The sequence below is a fragment of the Staurois parvus genome, unplaced genomic scaffold (assembly GCF_062004578.1).
Source record: "Staurois parvus isolate SC_StPar_1 unplaced genomic scaffold, SC_StPar_1.0 ptg000282l, whole genome shotgun sequence".
In the NCBI taxonomy this organism is placed as follows: domain Eukaryota; kingdom Metazoa; phylum Chordata; class Amphibia; order Anura; family Ranidae; genus Staurois; species Staurois parvus.
The window spans coordinates 4,555,206-4,571,995 of NW_028318078.1; the positions used below are offsets into that span (position 1 = coordinate 4,555,206).

General features: G+C 43.7%; 1 protein-coding gene across 3 annotated transcripts in view; it reads left to right on the forward strand.

Moving 5' to 3' along the window:
* CACNA2D3 (calcium voltage-gated channel auxiliary subunit alpha2delta 3) overlaps positions 1-7,859 on the forward strand; it is a 1,248,789-nt gene extending 1,240,930 nt beyond the window's left edge. For all 3 annotated transcript variants that reach the window (XM_089681870.1, XM_089681868.1, XM_089681867.1), the window contains 3 exons: positions 1,977-2,089; positions 3,937-4,019; positions 7,439-7,859. In XM_089681870.1, coding sequence (XP_089537996.1) covers positions 1,977-2,089; positions 3,937-4,019; positions 7,439-7,531 — 289 coding nt within the window. In that variant the 3' untranslated portion in view covers positions 7,532-7,859. The remainder of the gene's footprint in view (positions 1-1,976; positions 2,090-3,936; positions 4,020-7,438) is intronic.
* Positions 7,860-16,790: the final 8,931 nt, after the last annotated feature.

Consider the following 16,790-nt stretch of genomic DNA (forward strand, 5'->3'; position numbering starts at 1 on the left):
TGACTTCCTGTTTAGAGGGTGGCTAGGCTCCTTTTTCAGCTTGGGTTCACACTGATGCGGTGTGGAATTTGCAGCATTTTCTGTGCGAATTACACACCGCATTAGAATTGCACCCCGTTCATGCGAACTGATGGGGGTGTGTATGTTAAGTTAACAATACCCTGAAATCGGTCCACAAAACGCAGTGCGATGTGCAGATTCGGATTGCATAGGTGTGAATACCTGTGCGATCCGATTGTAGTGCGGACCCAAAAAAGGGTTCTGCGCCCTTTTGGTGTGGGTGCAGTGCAATTTGAGCCATGCATAATGTATGGCTCCAATCGCACCGCACACAAATCGCATGTGATTTGCACAGGAATGCAGTGCGGTTCCTGTGTGAATCACATGTGGTGTACCGCACTGCATTAGTGTGAACCTAGCCTCATGGTCCCACTATATATAGGAATGTAGCCACCCTCTGTTGCCCGCTCCTGAGATAGACTAGGGACTGTGGGATTTGTAGCATGCATAAAGCATGACACATGACTTTAACTAACGTGCACTGATCGTTCCACACAAACAGAAGTAGGAGGGAAAAGGAAAGGTTTGGGAACTCACAGTGGATGTTACAAGGAGACAGAAAAACACAGTGAGAAACAGTTTAGAATAAAAATATTGCAGGGTCTTTAAGTAGTGGATGTATGTGGATGATTTTTGGAGAATAGCGTAGTCCACCCCTCAATAGAGAGAGCCTGTCACCCTAAGCCAAATTCCTGCATAGCCAACCAAGCCATGGTCTAGAGTAGCAGAGCTTCCATGGACACCACGTAGCCAGCCACACCGCATATAGCTGACTGTCAGTATCATGCATAATAAGTATCCATACTGTTGCCCTGCCCAATGGACCAATTCATCCAAATCCCCACAAATTCTTCCTGTTCAGTTTGTGTATTAGTCTCCTTGTGACTGGTTCTAGGTGTACAGAAGAAGAATCGGCAAATTGTCTCCTTCACCTTCCCATCACCAAGCTCTGGCTTCTTTAGAGTGCCTATGAAGCCTAATTTTGCCAGTGGGATACTAAGGCTAGACAGATAACTAGGGTTGGAGGAGAACAGCACAATACAATAGCTCAAGAGGGACAGGAAATATAAATCCAAACCTTGGTCATCTCAATGGTTGGGGTCCTGCTTAGCATTTGGCTACATGCATCAGAAGACAGCTAGCTATCATGGATGCCTTTTTATGAACTGCCTCCCTCCATTACAACAGGCATCATGGCTGTTCATTCAAATGGATGACCACAAGCAGTATGGAAGTGCCTGAAGCTGGAATTAAAGTGGGTGTAAACCTCAGATAGTGTGTACTTGTCTCAGTTAAGAGCACCGAGTGTCATTTCAATGTGGTGCTTTGTTCCTCTGCTGTCAGCATGAATCACTTCTGACAAGCTTTCCTGACACCAAGAGAAAAATGGTGACAAGAGAGGGACTTACAGCAGATTGACACCTTCAGCTCTGTTCCTGTGAGCTGTGTGTGTGGGGGGGGGGGTTATTCCCTTCTCTCCAATCAGCTCTCAGATCTCTCCTCACTAAGCTCTGAAGAGTGTACCATCAGCTCTCTGTTTTCTGAACTCTCAGACAAGCTTTATAAATTCAGTATTTTGAATGATTGAAGAGAAAAGAAGACTGCAGATAAACAGCTACATTTTATGAGGATTTGCTTCATCTCTGTGTATCACCTGAGGCCAATCACTTCAAAGGGTATATGTAAGAATTTGCAACCACATTAAGGAACGTGTATTTGTGTAATGTGTAGGCGTGTATTTGTATAATGGTGCTTGGGCTGGTTACTCATAAAGAGTTTGTTCCAAGAAAGACTATACAATCCTCCCCACCCACCTAATTTTTCATATTCTTTATTCATATAGTATAAACATATAAAAACATATGAGATATATATGTATATTCACCCTGTAATTTTTGTTTTTTTGTTTATTTTAGGTCATTTGTGATCCAGCAGATCCCTAGCAGTAATCTCTTTATGGTTGTGGTGGACAACGTCTGCAGTTGCAGTTCTGTCGCTCCAATCACTATGACTCCTATTGAAATTAGATATATCCTTTAATATCAATATACTGAAGAACCTGTATGGTTTGCCTACAAGTATCACTGTAAGGTGAAGTCTGGACCCTCCAGTGACATACATACAGCAAATTAGCTTTTGTTTGCTTTAATTAATTATTCTCATTATACAGGATTTATATAGCGCCAACAGTTTGCGCAGCACTTTACAATATAGGGGAGACCGTACAATTACAATACATTTCAGTACAGAAGGAATGTGAGGGTTGATCAAAGTCCAGTGATGGATATAACTGGGCTTGTGTATAATAGGATAAACAAAAAACATCTGCAATCCATTCATTTATAAAGATGGCTCAACCGTATCGAGAAATTCAGAAAACGAAACCAGCTGAGCTGCTCCTAAGCTGACATGCATTTCATAAAGTTTTAAAGTGTTTTTTCTGAAGTGTGGAAGCTCGCCCGATGAATGGCAAGAAGAGTCAACAGTATTGCTTGTAGACTTTCTGAAGCTGATCTTGCCCCCCAATACTGACCTGCCATGCTTTGTTGTGCACTGCGTCTTGGTGTGGAGACAGCCATCTTGGTAGAGGAGCAGAACTTCATTTCCTAATGTCAGAGCTGCACGCTTGATGATTGCTTGGTCTAATATTCAAGAAATAGCTAGAGAGTTGCAGAAAGTCTAGATCCACAGAATGAATGAAGGAGACTCAGGGAGATCCTTGCAAACCATTCATGCCTTTACAGGACCTTGCTCCTATGGTGGCCAGCTTGGCACCCTTAGTGGGAGAAACTAAGAACTACACTCATTAATTGCCTAGGTTCTAGGCAGGAGTTTGTGGCCATGTGAAATCAGCATTAAGGCACAACCCCAGACATAGAAACGACCCACAATGAACACAGTTAACCCTCTAATAACCTGTAACTTACTCACTGTACTGTTGACACTAAGCTCTCACGACACTACTACAATTAGAGGACATCAACTCCCAGGTACACAGCATTTAGTAACTGGTGTCGCAGAGCCTGCACCAGCATCCACCAACCCAGACAATACCAGTCACCTCACTCCCAGTGACATGTCCGACTGTTGCTACTAGATACAGGAAACGACTCCACCATGCCTATATACCTGTTCTCTTCCCAGTAGCCCCTCTACATAACTCCGTGACTTCCAGGCTAGATCCTGAGATCTGTGCTGAACCTGCGCTGGGCTGTAATGCAAACATACAGGAACAGTCCTTGTAAAGCAACTTCTCAAATAATCCTGTACAGTGGTGCTCTAGTGCCCAATGTGTATTCTACCTGAGTAGCAGCAATGCCCTTAACATAGTCCATTAAAGGCAAGAGGTCATGAAGGCAAATACTCCATAGAGGTTATAAGTGTCCTTAGAGTCCATGATTTGCACTTTTTCCTTAAGGCAATAAGTCCATAGCTGGTAACTAAGAGTCCATAAGAGTACTCAGGTTCCCAGTCCCTCAGGGAACCCCAAGTGAGCCCCCAAACTGTGGCACAGTCCAACAGCATACATTTTGGCCATATTTCCCAGAGGAGCTCTCGGGGGTACAGAAGAGCCCCTTTTATGTGGATCACTAGAAAATTGGTGGGAAAAATCTAGCCAATTGATTCCTCAGATACACCAAACATCAACATTGTAACAATTTGCACCTGGCTGGCTCAATTAACTTGAGGGTAAGAGCACAGACAGGGAAAATAGGAACCCAGAAACAAAAACACATTAACCCCTTTGTAAAAACACATTAACCCCTTTGTAGGCACCTGCTTACAAAGTTAATTGTCTTAATAATGATAATGTTGGTTCCCATACCAGTTCTATTAGTTTTGCTGTACAGGTTTCTCTCCTTAACATCAATATACATAATGAATCCCTGAAATGTGAACGTTTAAAATCTCAGAAGATACGGAGACGCCCTGAATCTTGTCACGGATTTCATCCAGAAGTAAGTCACATCTTCTTGTATACTGTATACACAATATATACTGTATATAATATACTGTATTTAATATATAATGGTAGGCTAACAGTTCTATTCTGAAAGCTTTCTTAATTTTCAATATTTTCCACACCTGCCTAAAACTTTTGCACAGTACTGTGTGTGTGTATATATATCTGTATAGAAATAGATCCAACGTCAATCACGTTGCCTGCCATCGTCGCTACCTGAAAAAAACAAAAAACAAAAAGGCTCCGCTCCCGATGCTGGCTCCTGGCTGTCTGACTGCTCTGCGGGCTCGGTAGTTCTTAAATATGCAAGGGGCGGGGGCCAACCAGTGACATCACATGTGTGGCCCCGCCTCCTTGGGACATTGACCCAGCATGCCCTGGTTGATGATGCCACAAGGGGCAGGGTCACACAGTGATCTCCCTGGGTGGCCACGCCCCTTACATATTTAAGAACTGTCAAGCCAGCAGAACAGTCAGATGGCTGGGATCCAGCGTTGAGAGTGGAGCCTTTTTTTTTTTTTCGGGTAGCAGCGGCGGCGGGCATCGTGATTGACATTGGATCTACTTCGGGGGACACCCTTATTTTTCTTCTTTTAATAAAGGACTTGTCAAAGATTGTCTCCTGTCTTTTTTCACACTACACTGTGTAAAAGCACCCCCCCCATGTTGAGGGCATGTGACCTGGTATGGTTCAGGAGGGGGGGCCCATGCTTGTCCCCCCCTTTTCTGACCTGCCGGGCTGCATGCTCGGATAAGGGTCTGGTATGTTTCTCGGGGGGACCCCCATGCCTTTTTTTTTTTTTTGGCGTGGGCGTTCCCCTCAAAACCCATACCAGAACTGAAGGGCTTGGTATGAATAGAGGGGGGACCCCACAACATTGTTTTATTATTTTTTTAATTATTTTTAATGCCCTTTCCATGCAGCTAGTCATTAGGGGGCCTCATCAGATGCCACTAGTACCTTTTCATAGGCTTTTTTGAGTTTGGGCAAGGACACAGGGGCCCCATGATCCCCTATTGCACAGTGGCTAAATGGTTAGCACTTCCGCCTGGCAGTACTAGGGTCATTGGTCCGAATCCCAACCATGGCACCACCTGCCTGGAGTTTGCATGTTCTCCCTGTGCCTGCGTGGGTTTCCTCTGGGTAATCCGTTTTCCTCCCATACTCCAAAGACATGCTGGAAGGTTAATTGGATCCTGTCTAAATTGTCCCTACTATGTGTATGTATGAATGTGAGTTAGGGACCTTAGATTGTACACCCCTTGAGGGTTAGGGACTGATGTGAATGTACAATATATATGAAAAGCGCTACATAAATTGATGGCACCTGAAATAAATAAGTAAATATGAGAGCGTCAACTTTGCTCTGAATTCAGGAGCAGTGCAGCATTGTTGCCATATTATCACAGGAAGCCTATATTAAAAAGACTTAACTGGCAGGATCAACAGGTATTTGCAGAACTTTTCATTTTGGATAGAGTAAGGGTGATTTATAACCACTGTTGGATTTTTGTCATCTTTTCCCCATTGGGAATATTTCCATTCACGTCCACTCCCATAGGCAAAATTAGAAGTGAAAGGAAATCCCTTAAGGCTAGGTTCCCACCTATGCAGTTTGTATTTGATCCATTTCTGCAGTGCTTTTTGAGATATTTCCGCATTATTGCTGCGTTTTGCGTGTTTTTTTAAATTTTCTTTGTTGTTGGGCAGATTAAAACGCAAAACTCATCAAAAACACACTACATGCTTTTCTGCAGCATCTTCATTGAAGCCTTTAAAACAAAAAACGCAACGTTTTGCATTTAAAAAAGTCCCTGACCCTTTCCAAAAGGCGTACTGGGTGAAAACGGGAAGATATGAACCTGTCCCATAGGAAATCATATTAAATGGACTGCTGTGCATCTGCGCAAAATGCAGCAGAAAATGCATAGATGTGAACCTAGACTTAAAGTGAAGGAATTCTTGATTGCCACCAGGGTGACCAGATTAAATGTCTCAATTGGAATATATAAAGAATGTGCTGCGCTGCCTCAAATACTCACTAAAAGTAAATCTCAGCAAAAAGTGATAACAAAACTAGCAACTATCTAAAACCCCAAAAAGGCTAAAGTATAAATAAAGAGTAAATAATAAATAGACACATTGCAGCCCTTTTAACCCAATAAAGTGCAAAGAGTCCTTAAATGAAGTTCAAAAATAACTAGTAAATAAATGAGTGAGGGATAAGTGACTAAAAAACAAGAATGATAAATATATAACCTTCAAAACAAGTACACAATTATCTTGTGTCAACAAAAGACTAGATAAAAGACAAGTACAAATAAATAACATAAGGAGATCCAATGACTAATGTAATAATAATAATAGAAAAAAAAAAAAAGCATAAATAAATAAAATTGATTCTAATCAATAGAAATGACAAAGCGGCAAACACCTGCCAGCCCTGCTAATTATTATTATTATTATACAGGATTTATATAGCACCAACAGTTTGCGCAGCACTTTACAATATAACAGGAGACAATACAGCAACAATACCGTTCAATACAAGAGGGATTTGAGGGCCCTGATCCTTGGAGCTTACAATCTTGGAGGGAGGGGCTAGTGGTACAAAAGGTAGTAACTGTGGGGGATGGACTTGTAGGAGGAATAGAAGATTCCATCATTAGCTGAGGGCAGGATAGGCTTCCCTGAAGAGATAGGTTTTCAGAGATCGCCTAAAAGTGAGCAGAGTAGGCGATAGTCTGATAAATTGGGGTATAGAGTTCCAGAGGATAGGGGAGGCTCTGGAGAAGTCTTGGAGATGAGCATGGGAGGAGGAGACAAGGAAGCTAGAGAGCAAGAGATCGTGCGAGGAGCGGAGAGGACAGTTTGGGTGATATTTGGAGACAAGATTGGTGATGTAATTTGGGGCAGAGTTATAAATGGCTTTATATGTTATTGTTAATCTTTTGAATTTTATCCGTTGGGAATGGGAAGCCACTGGAGGGATTGGCAGAGAGGGGTGGCAAATATGGAACGGTTAGTAAGGTGGATGAGTCTGGCAGCAGTGTAATAAATAACATAAGGAGATCCAACGAATAGTGTAATAATAATTAAAAAAAATATTTTAAAAATGTGTAAATAAATAAAATTGATTCTAATCAATAGAAATAACAAAGCGGTAAACACCTGCCAGCCCTGTTAATCCAATAAGATGCTATAAAAAATCCTCATATAGTGATCTAATAAAATAAAGCAATCATAACATACAGTGACAAAATGATGAACACTTGTCAGCCACACAAAGTGCAAAAAATGGCAAAAAAATCCAGTTCAGTCATGGCTGGCTCTCTATTCCACAGAGAGAGACAACTTTTTCTTTGTTTTGCAAGTGATATTATTCCACCATATTCTTTCTTTCTTTCATCTAGGAGAATGCCAGAGAATGTGGTGGAGCCTTCGGCCTGTCATCCCAGCCCATGACAATGCTGCTATCCCTTTTAATGGCCTATGTCTCCAGGTGACCCTGACTGCGCTGACTCCATGGCATGCCCCATATCTGGATAAACTGTGAACTGAGAGGAATGGTGCAATATAGAAGAGACAAAAAAAAGTAGTCTAAGCATCAGCATTTCATGACTCTAAAACTGTTGGAGAGGATGAAAACTCTCAAAGACATGCGAGTGAGATTATTCTTCGACTCCGCAAATCATGCAGCTGTGAAAGCCTCATTCAGTTGTCATACTTCATTACGACAGGACAGCAGACACTGGTGATAATCATTTTCAGCTTTGCCCCATCAAAATAATTTAAAATGGTGTACTTTTTAAATAAAGTATATTAAAATCATAATTTCCTGTTGTTTATTTTTAATAGACTTTAAAGTGTATGTCAAGACAAAAACGTTTTCTTCGTTTTGAATAGAGTGGGAAAGGTTAACGTGACTGCAGAGCTCTGAAATGAAAAATAGACAAAGCATATCCTTCTGTAGTGTGCATTTGCCTCTGTTCAATGGACCTTGCATGATTTCTGTCTCCTCTCTTTTTCCTCTGCTATATGCCTAAGGCCGACCATGCATGGGTTGATTTTCAAATGATTTTTTGTTTGAAAATCGGACCTAAGAATAATTAGCCGATTTTTGCTCTGTTAGTGAGGCAATGGCACGGAACGATTCTCGTGGTTCCTCCCCATTTCATTTATCAGGCATGCTGGAAAATTCATGAAAACAACCAATATCATTGGTGGCACCATCGGATTACCGAACGACCCATGTATGGCCTGCTTAAGTCACTTCTGACAGTCTATGCTGACACCAGTTAATCACCCTCCAGTACAAAGCAGGTGATTGACAGCCTCAGCTATATGTGTTTCCCTATAACAGTGGTCTCCAAGCTGTGACCTGGGGGCCAGATGTGGCCCTTTACTTGTCTTTAATTGGCCCTCGAGGCATTTCTTCATCCACTGACACCAATGATGTGGCACCATTCCTCCTACTAATACCAATGATGGGGCACTATTCCTCCCACAGACATCAATGATGGGGTGCTATTCCTCCCACAGACATCAATGATGGGGTGCTATTCCTCCCACAGACATCAATAATGGGGCGCTATTCCTCCCACAGACATCAATGATGGGGTGCTATTCCTCCCACAGACATCAATGATGGGGTGCTATTCCTCCCACAGACATCAATGATGGGGTGCTATTCCTCCCACAGACATCAATGATGGGGTGCTATTCCTCCCACAGACATCAATGATGGGGCGCTATTCCTCCCACAGACATCAATGATGGGGTGCTATTCCTCCCACAGACATCAATGATGGGGCGCTATTCCTCCCACAGACATCAATGATGGGGCGCTATTCCTCCCACAGACATCAATGATGGGGTGCTATTCCTCCCACAGACATCAATGATGGGGTGCTATTCCTCCCACAGACATCAATGATGTGGTGCTATTCCTCCCACAGACATCAATGATGGGGTGCTATTCCTCCCACTGAAATTAACAATGGGGCACATTTATTCCCACAGATACCAACAACATGGAACTATTCCTCCCACTAAAACCAATGATTTTCTACTCCCACCGGCCACAGTCCAGCCCCCCTAAAGTCTGAAGGACATTAAACTGGACCTTTTGTTTATAAAGTTTGGAAACCCCTGCCTTATGCGATTGTGTAGAAGGGGTATGCCTATTCTTTCCACTCAGGTCTCATAATACCCTCAGCTCTCTGTGATGTCAGATCTCCACCCCTTACCCATGTGAGAAACTTCAAACTGATGCAGAGACAAGAGGGCTGCACATGAACAGGTACAATTATGTAGGAGGATTTACTTCATCTATGTGCATCACTTGAGGCCAGTCACTTCATTGGGTATATGTAAGGGTTCACATATACCCTCTGGGCCCCTGGTTTGCAATCCAGAGCGCTGTAAGAAATTGTTCAGACATATGGTAGCCCTTTCTGTCTTGCTGAGAAGGTATCTGCGTTGGATTGTTTTTTTGAGAGCGGTTGACAGGTAGCTCCTTTTCACCAACTGTTTTAACCCTGAAAAGGTAGAACAACTGCACTTCAACTGTATGCTTTGTACTCAGTTGGAGGGGGGCTGCAGGGTGGCCCCATTTGCTTGAATGTACAACCGCTGAACGTGACCTTGGTTTCATTTTTGCTGCAGCATGTATATAGCCCCAAGCAGCTGCACATCCTTGTTTAAATGGATGGTTAAGGGGTGAAAAAAACATGGCTCAACCACCTGCTTTTGCTGCACCCTGGCCACCCATGTGAGCAAGACTTAAGAGATTTTTAACTTCACATCTTGTTCCTCTGACAATGGTTTCACCAGACAGGCAGTGAGGGAAAATTTGCAACAGGAATACAGACACAAATATAAATCTGACAAGGCTTCTAGCCTTTCCCCACTCCAGTAAAAAGCATTTTGTTTCTGTGTTAGGGCTCGTTCACTCCGGACTTTATTTCTAACTCTTGCCAAACGCCCCTATAGTGTTAGACAGGCGTTAGACAGGCATTAGACAGGTGTTAGACAGGCATTAGACAGGCGTTAGACAGGCATTAGACAGGTGTTAGACAGGCATTAGACAGGTGTTAGACAGGCATTAGACAGGTGTTAGACAGGCATTAGACAGGTGTTAGACAGGCATTAGACAGGCGTTAGACAGGCATTAGACAGGTGTTAGACAGGCATTAGACAGGCGTTAGACAGGCATTAGACAGGTGTTAGACAGGCATTAGACAGGCGTTAGACAGGCATTAGACAGGTGTTTGGGAAGTGTTTTTAAAGCTCCTCAAACTCTCCCCAAACTCCCTATGCGCAGTTTTGAGGTGTTTGATAGGCATTTGCCAAGCGTTAAAACCGCACCACAAAGGCATATAATGAAGTTAAATGGAATTAATGCTCCGCCAGCGCCTCACAACTGCCTCGCAACCACGTCGCAAACAACTGCCAGGCGGTTGAGGAGCAGCATCATAGGCTTGAATGGGAGGCTTCAACTCCAGACTTGACAAGAGGTGTCAGTTTTGCCACAACACAACACTAATGCTTCAGTGTGAACAGCACTGTGTGCTGCCATGCGCAGAATTTTCATAGGCTTTTTCCCAAATGCCTGTCTGACGCCTGCTGACAAAGGTAGTGTGAACTGAGCCTTAATGTCAGAGAGCTCCCCTCACTCCCTGTCTGTCAGCAGAATAGGAAATAAGGGGAAATCCCTTTCAAGGAGCCTTGGACAGTTGCATTCACAATTGAGCATTTTGTAGCCTGAGCCTGGGTTCACACTTCTGCGGTGCGGCACATCACGTGACTCGCACAGGAACCGCACCGCATTCCTGTGCAAATCACTTGTGATTTCTATGCGTTGCAGTTTGAGGCATTTTGTATGGCTCAAATCACAACTCATCCGCACCAAAAAAGTGGAGGACCCTTTTTTAGTCTGCTCCAGAATCAGATCGCATGGTTGTTAACACCCATGTGATCTGATTCTGCACATCGCACTGCATTTTGGGGAACTGGTTTTGGGGTGTCGTTAACGTAAAATACACACCCACAATGGTTCGTGTGAATGGGGTGCGGTTGTGATGCGGTACGAAAATCACACAGAAACCGGAGCAAATTTCACACCAGGGGTGGACTGACCATTTGGAAACTCGTGCACTGCCCGAGGGCCCGGGGTCAATAGGAGGCCCCATGAGATGCCCCTGGTACCTTTGTCATAGGCTTTTTTGCGTTTGGGCAAGGATACAGGGGCCCCATGATCCCCTATTGCCCAGGGGCCCCATGAGTCGTCAGTCCGCCCCTGTTTCGCACCGTATCAGTGTGAACCCAGGCTTAAGCTCAAAGCTCCAAAGCAGCTCAAACTTGAAAAATCAATTGTTCTCTATGGTGTCTGTTCAACAACTGATCGCATGAACAGGCAGCATAGAGAATAATTGATTTTTAAAGTTTGAGCATTTTTGGAGGTCAGATCTTGGAGCTTCAAGCTACAAAGCACTCAAGTGTAAATGCAGCCTAAAGGTGGGAATACACGATTAGAAAATCAACCGACTGGTCATCCGACAACTGAGAGGCGTTTGTTCATTAGTTGAAATCGTGGCCCACATTAACCAATCTAAAAAAATTGTTCATCGGGCAATGCGTAGTGTTGACGTCTTCCGTACAAGTGGAAGTGATGCAGTGTGCGTGTGACCTTGTAGCCACACCCTTCCGGCCAGAACGATATACACAACAATTACCAGCAATGAGTATAATATAGTTTATTACATGACCTATATACATAAATAGTGATACATAAAATATAATCTGCAGAATTCTGGTTTCATTATCTCATTAGGCCAATCTACTTTTAATATTTGGATTTTTCGTTCGTGTTTACGAAGATTCCTTGGACATAAACATCCGAGTCATCTTCTGTTTCCGCTCATGCGTGATAGCGCTTGATAGATTTTTTTTGTACGACCGTCATACCACCGCATAGAAAATCGGTCATTCATATGTGAAACAACATTTTTCGCTGTTGTTCAACTGGATTTTTTCGTTCACAGTATCGTTATCTGTTAAAACATCCTGCTCATCAACAAAGAGAAAATCGTTCGATCAGTGGTTCCGCAAACATTTTCGGACGATTTTCTTATTGTGTGTACGGGGCATTGGACTAATCTGATCTGTTAGAAACTTCTTCTGATGATGCCTTGAGATGATGCACATGTGGGGAAAGGTTTTTTTGATTTCTTCTCTGTGGGGAAAAGTGATTGATTGCTGAATGATAAAAGATATTGTCTTTGTGTGGAATGGGAAGCGCTTGTTATCCAAACAGTGTTAGTCCTTGTCAAGTTTTACCATTGAAGGCACTTGTATGTATTTGCCTGCTCCTAATAGTGCCTGGTATTATACTGCTTTGCTCTCAGGGCCGATTCACACTATAGAAACACAGTCCAGATGCGTTTCCGGATGCGTTTTTGCATGCGCATTTTTGATGTGTTCCAGTGCATTTTTTATGCATTCCAGTTCATTTATTTTCCTGTCTTTTTCTTCAATATAAATAAGGACATGTGCATTCCAGTGCATTTTTGGTGCATTCCAGTGCGTTTTGGTGTGTGTTTTATGTGTTTTACCGCGTTCCAGTACAGTTCTGTGCAGAAAAAATGCAGCCTATTCCACCTTTTTTTTCTGCACCCAAAACGCACTAGTCTGCAAGCACTAATGTGAACTATGACAATGACAACCATACAACCTACTTTCTGTAAATTTTGGATGCAGAAAAAACGCAACAGAAACGCATGTAGTGTGAACTAGGCATTAAAGGTGGGGTTTAGGTACGGCAATTTTTATATAGTTACATTGATCCAGCTTGGACCGATGTAAGTATATATATCTCATACCTGTGGGAGTTGAAAACTATTGGGTGCCATTTGGTGTCATTTTCTCAGTGAATGCAAAGTGTTCTCAAGCGGGCATTTATTGGGGGATTCAGGGGTTCAGGAAGGGTGCCAGTAGGACACAACACAGAGAAATAGTCCACAGGGCAACTATGTATCACAGCACTGTTAATGAGTCTACGGAATGGAAATAGGGCACAGTAAAGGGGAATCAGTCCACAGGGAGACCAGAAGGCACAGCAAGGGAAAATGATCCTCAGGACGGAAATACGGGACAGCAAAGGAGAAATAGTCCACAGGGCAACCATAAGGCACAGCAAGGGAGAATGATCCTAGGGATGATAATATGGGACAGCAAAGGGGAAATAGTCCACAGGGCAACCGGAAGGCACAGCAAGGGAGAACGATCCTAGGGTTGATAATATGGGACACAAAGGGGAAATAGTCCACAGGGAGACCAGAAGGCACAGCAAGGGGAAATGATCCTCAGGACAGAAATATGGGACAGCAAAGGGGAAATAGTCCACAGGGCAACCATAAGGCACAGCAAGGGAGAATGATCCTAGGGATGATAATATGGGACAGCAAAGGGTAAATAGTCCACAGGGCAACCGGAAGGCACATCAAGGGAGAACGATCCTAGGGTTGATAATATGGGACAGCAAAGGGGAAATAGTCCACAGGGTAATCAGAAAGGAACAGCAAGGGAGAACGATCCTAGGGATGATGATATGAGACAGCAAAAGGGAAATAGTCCACAGGGCAACCATAAGGCACAGCAAGGGAGAACAATTATAGGGATGATAATATGGGACAGCAAAGGGGAAATAGTCCACAGGGCAACTGGAAGGGAGAACGATCCTAGGGATGATGATACGAGATAGCAAAGGGGAAACAGTCCACAGGGCAACCATAAGGCACAGCAAGGAAGAACAATTATAGGGATGACAATATGGGACAGCAAAGGGGAAATAGTCCACAGGGCAACCGGAAGGCACAGCAAGGGAGAACGATCCTAGGGTTGATAATATGGGACACAAAGGGGAAATAGTCCACAGGGAGACCAGAAGGCACAGCAAGGGGAAATGATCCTCAGGACAGAAATATGGGACAGCAAAGGGGAAATAGTCCACAGGGCAACCATAAGGCACAGCAAGGGAGAATGATCCTAGGGATGATAATATGGGACAGCAAAGGGTAAATAGTCCACAGGGCAACCGGAAGGCACATCAAGGGAGAACGATCCTAGGGTTGATAATATGGGACAGCAAAGGGGAAATAGTCCACAGGGTAATCAGAAAGGAACAGCAAGGGAGAACGATCCTAGGGATGATGATATGAGACAGCAAAAGGGAAATAGTCCACAGGGCAACCATAAGGCACAGCAAGGGAGAACAATTATAGGGATGATAATATGGGACAGCAAAGGGGAAATAGTCCACAGGGCAACTGGAAGGGAGAACGATCCTAGGGATGATGATACGAGATAGCAAAGGGGAAACAGTCCACAGGGCAACCATAAGGCACAGCAAGGAAGAACAATTATAGGGATGACAATATGGGACAGCAAAGGGGAAATAGTCCACAGGGCAACCGGAAGGCGCAGCAAAGGAGAATGATCCTTAGGATGGGCAATATGGGACAGCAAAAAGGGAAATAATCAACAAGGTAGCCTGTAGGCACAGTAAGGGCTTAATCTGGCACACAGGGCAAGGTTAGGTCCTTGGCAGACCTGGGAAGGATCTGAGCAGAGCAGAATTTTGCACAGCAGGGGTTAAGCCCTTCACACAGAGCTGGCACAGCAAGATTGCAGGAATCCACTGGGTGATAATAGGGCACAGCAAGGGTTAAGCATCCATGGAGAGAAAATATGGTACAGGAATAAGGAACAGTCCACAGGGCAACAGTAGGCAGGTGAGGGGCAGGGATCCTCCTGGAGGTAACAAGACACAGCAAGGGTTAAGAGGGGAAATATGGTCCAGCAACGGGAACAGTCCACAGGCCAACTGCAAGCACGAGACATGGCAGGGATCATTCAGGCGGACATAGGCACAGCAAAGGTTAAGTGTCCAGCACACAGGGCAGAGATCCTTCACAGGCCGATGGTGGGTCCTCAGAGGGCTGAGTGTCCTGGCTGCAGTTTCAGGATTGCACAGGTAGAAGTTCGGAGAGAAGTAGAGGCACAGCAAGGAGAAACAGTCCACGGAGTAGCAATGTGGAACCACAAGGTGAAATAATCCACAGGGCAGTGAGCACAGGCCATGTCCCAGCAGTCCAGAATGTAGCACACAGCCCATGTGGGCAGCAGTTCTAGACCCTTTCTAGTTTCCTTTCAGTGGAACATCCAGACATAAGTTCCTCTGTGTGCCAGCATAGGGATATTATATTGTGCTTTGAATTCAGGCAAGACCAAAGCACCACATGGCCACAGCCAAGGCATCTGACTTTATCCAGGTACATTATAAGATGCTGTCTGTGCTACCTGCTGAGATCAGCCTCATCTCCTATCCCCTGCGGGGCACAAGAACTCATAGATCAATTATGCAGATAAGCTGACTGTCTTATACACTGGTGACTTCAACAAAACCAAAAAAAAAATGATAATATTTCTGCCCTCCACTAAAGGGGGAAATGCACCAATGGAGGGCAGCTTTTGGGTGGGATTACAGTGTTAACTTTGTCCATGTCCAGCTTTTCATAAACCTTTTTTAAGATGGTGTCATGGGAGTGTGACCATCCTTTCTCATACATGTAATTCAGGCACAGTGGAGTATCGCTCAGCCTGCACCCGAGGCAGCATGTACAGGATTGCAGAGTGGTGGCAATCTATTAGTCTCCATCCAGCATGCTGCAAAATTCAGGCAGGAATACAAATTCCATAAATACTAATGGAAGAGGCAAGTTGGGTCCTTACTGCAACTGAAGTCGGATTTTTTATGTAATAGGAAAAGAAAACGGGGAATTAATCGCCCCCCCCCTTTTGTTATGGCACTATGGCAGGGGAAATACGGTTTCAAGTCCCCCCCAATTGTATAAATACAATGGGGGCATGTTCTAGAAGGTCAGAAGGGTTTTCATCCCCCCCCCCACTGACATGAGGAGGAGAAAAACAGTTAAAATTTCAAGTTCCCCCATGATATACTAATATAATGGGGAAGCTTCTAGAAAATATGAGTTTTGAGCCCCCCACTACACCTGGACAGTTTTAAGCCACCCCCAGGGTATATTATATAATGGGGAAGATTCTAGAAATTGGGAGTTTTTAACCCCACTACACCTGGACATTCCTGGAAGAAAAAAGTGACCAATAGGGAGAAGAATTGGAGAGAGGAAAGGGCTATAAAAGGGGGGTCCATTAACAGAAAAAACAGAATCATGGGAGGCATCTCTGTGGTGCTCCCTCCCGGCCTTTTCATCACAGCCAATTATTATTGGTAAGTATCATATTTAATGATGGTAAAATACGTAAGTATGTAAATTGAAAAAAGTTGTATGGTTAGTGAGTATGGTTGATAAGTGTTGTGTTCATAAGTACAGCTTGAGTCGTAGTGACTAAACTGGGGGTTTTGAGTAAGATTAATTTAAGTACAAATGTGTTACAATTATTAGTAAGCTAATATGTAAAAATAAATTGTTATTATAAAGAATGATATTTAAACCAATAATAAAACGGTTGCGGCCAAGTTAGCACCAAAACAATAAGAGTCGTGGTATTTTATTGTATAGAATAAAGAATACTGCCTACAATCCCATAGCTAAGGCAGGAGTAGAGCTGACCCATACAGGTTTTTTTTTATACAAAGGTACAGCTTTATTCTCTGGTCTAGGATAAATGCCAGGCACCCATCTCAAGACACTGGATTACTAGATGACCAGAGAATGTTCT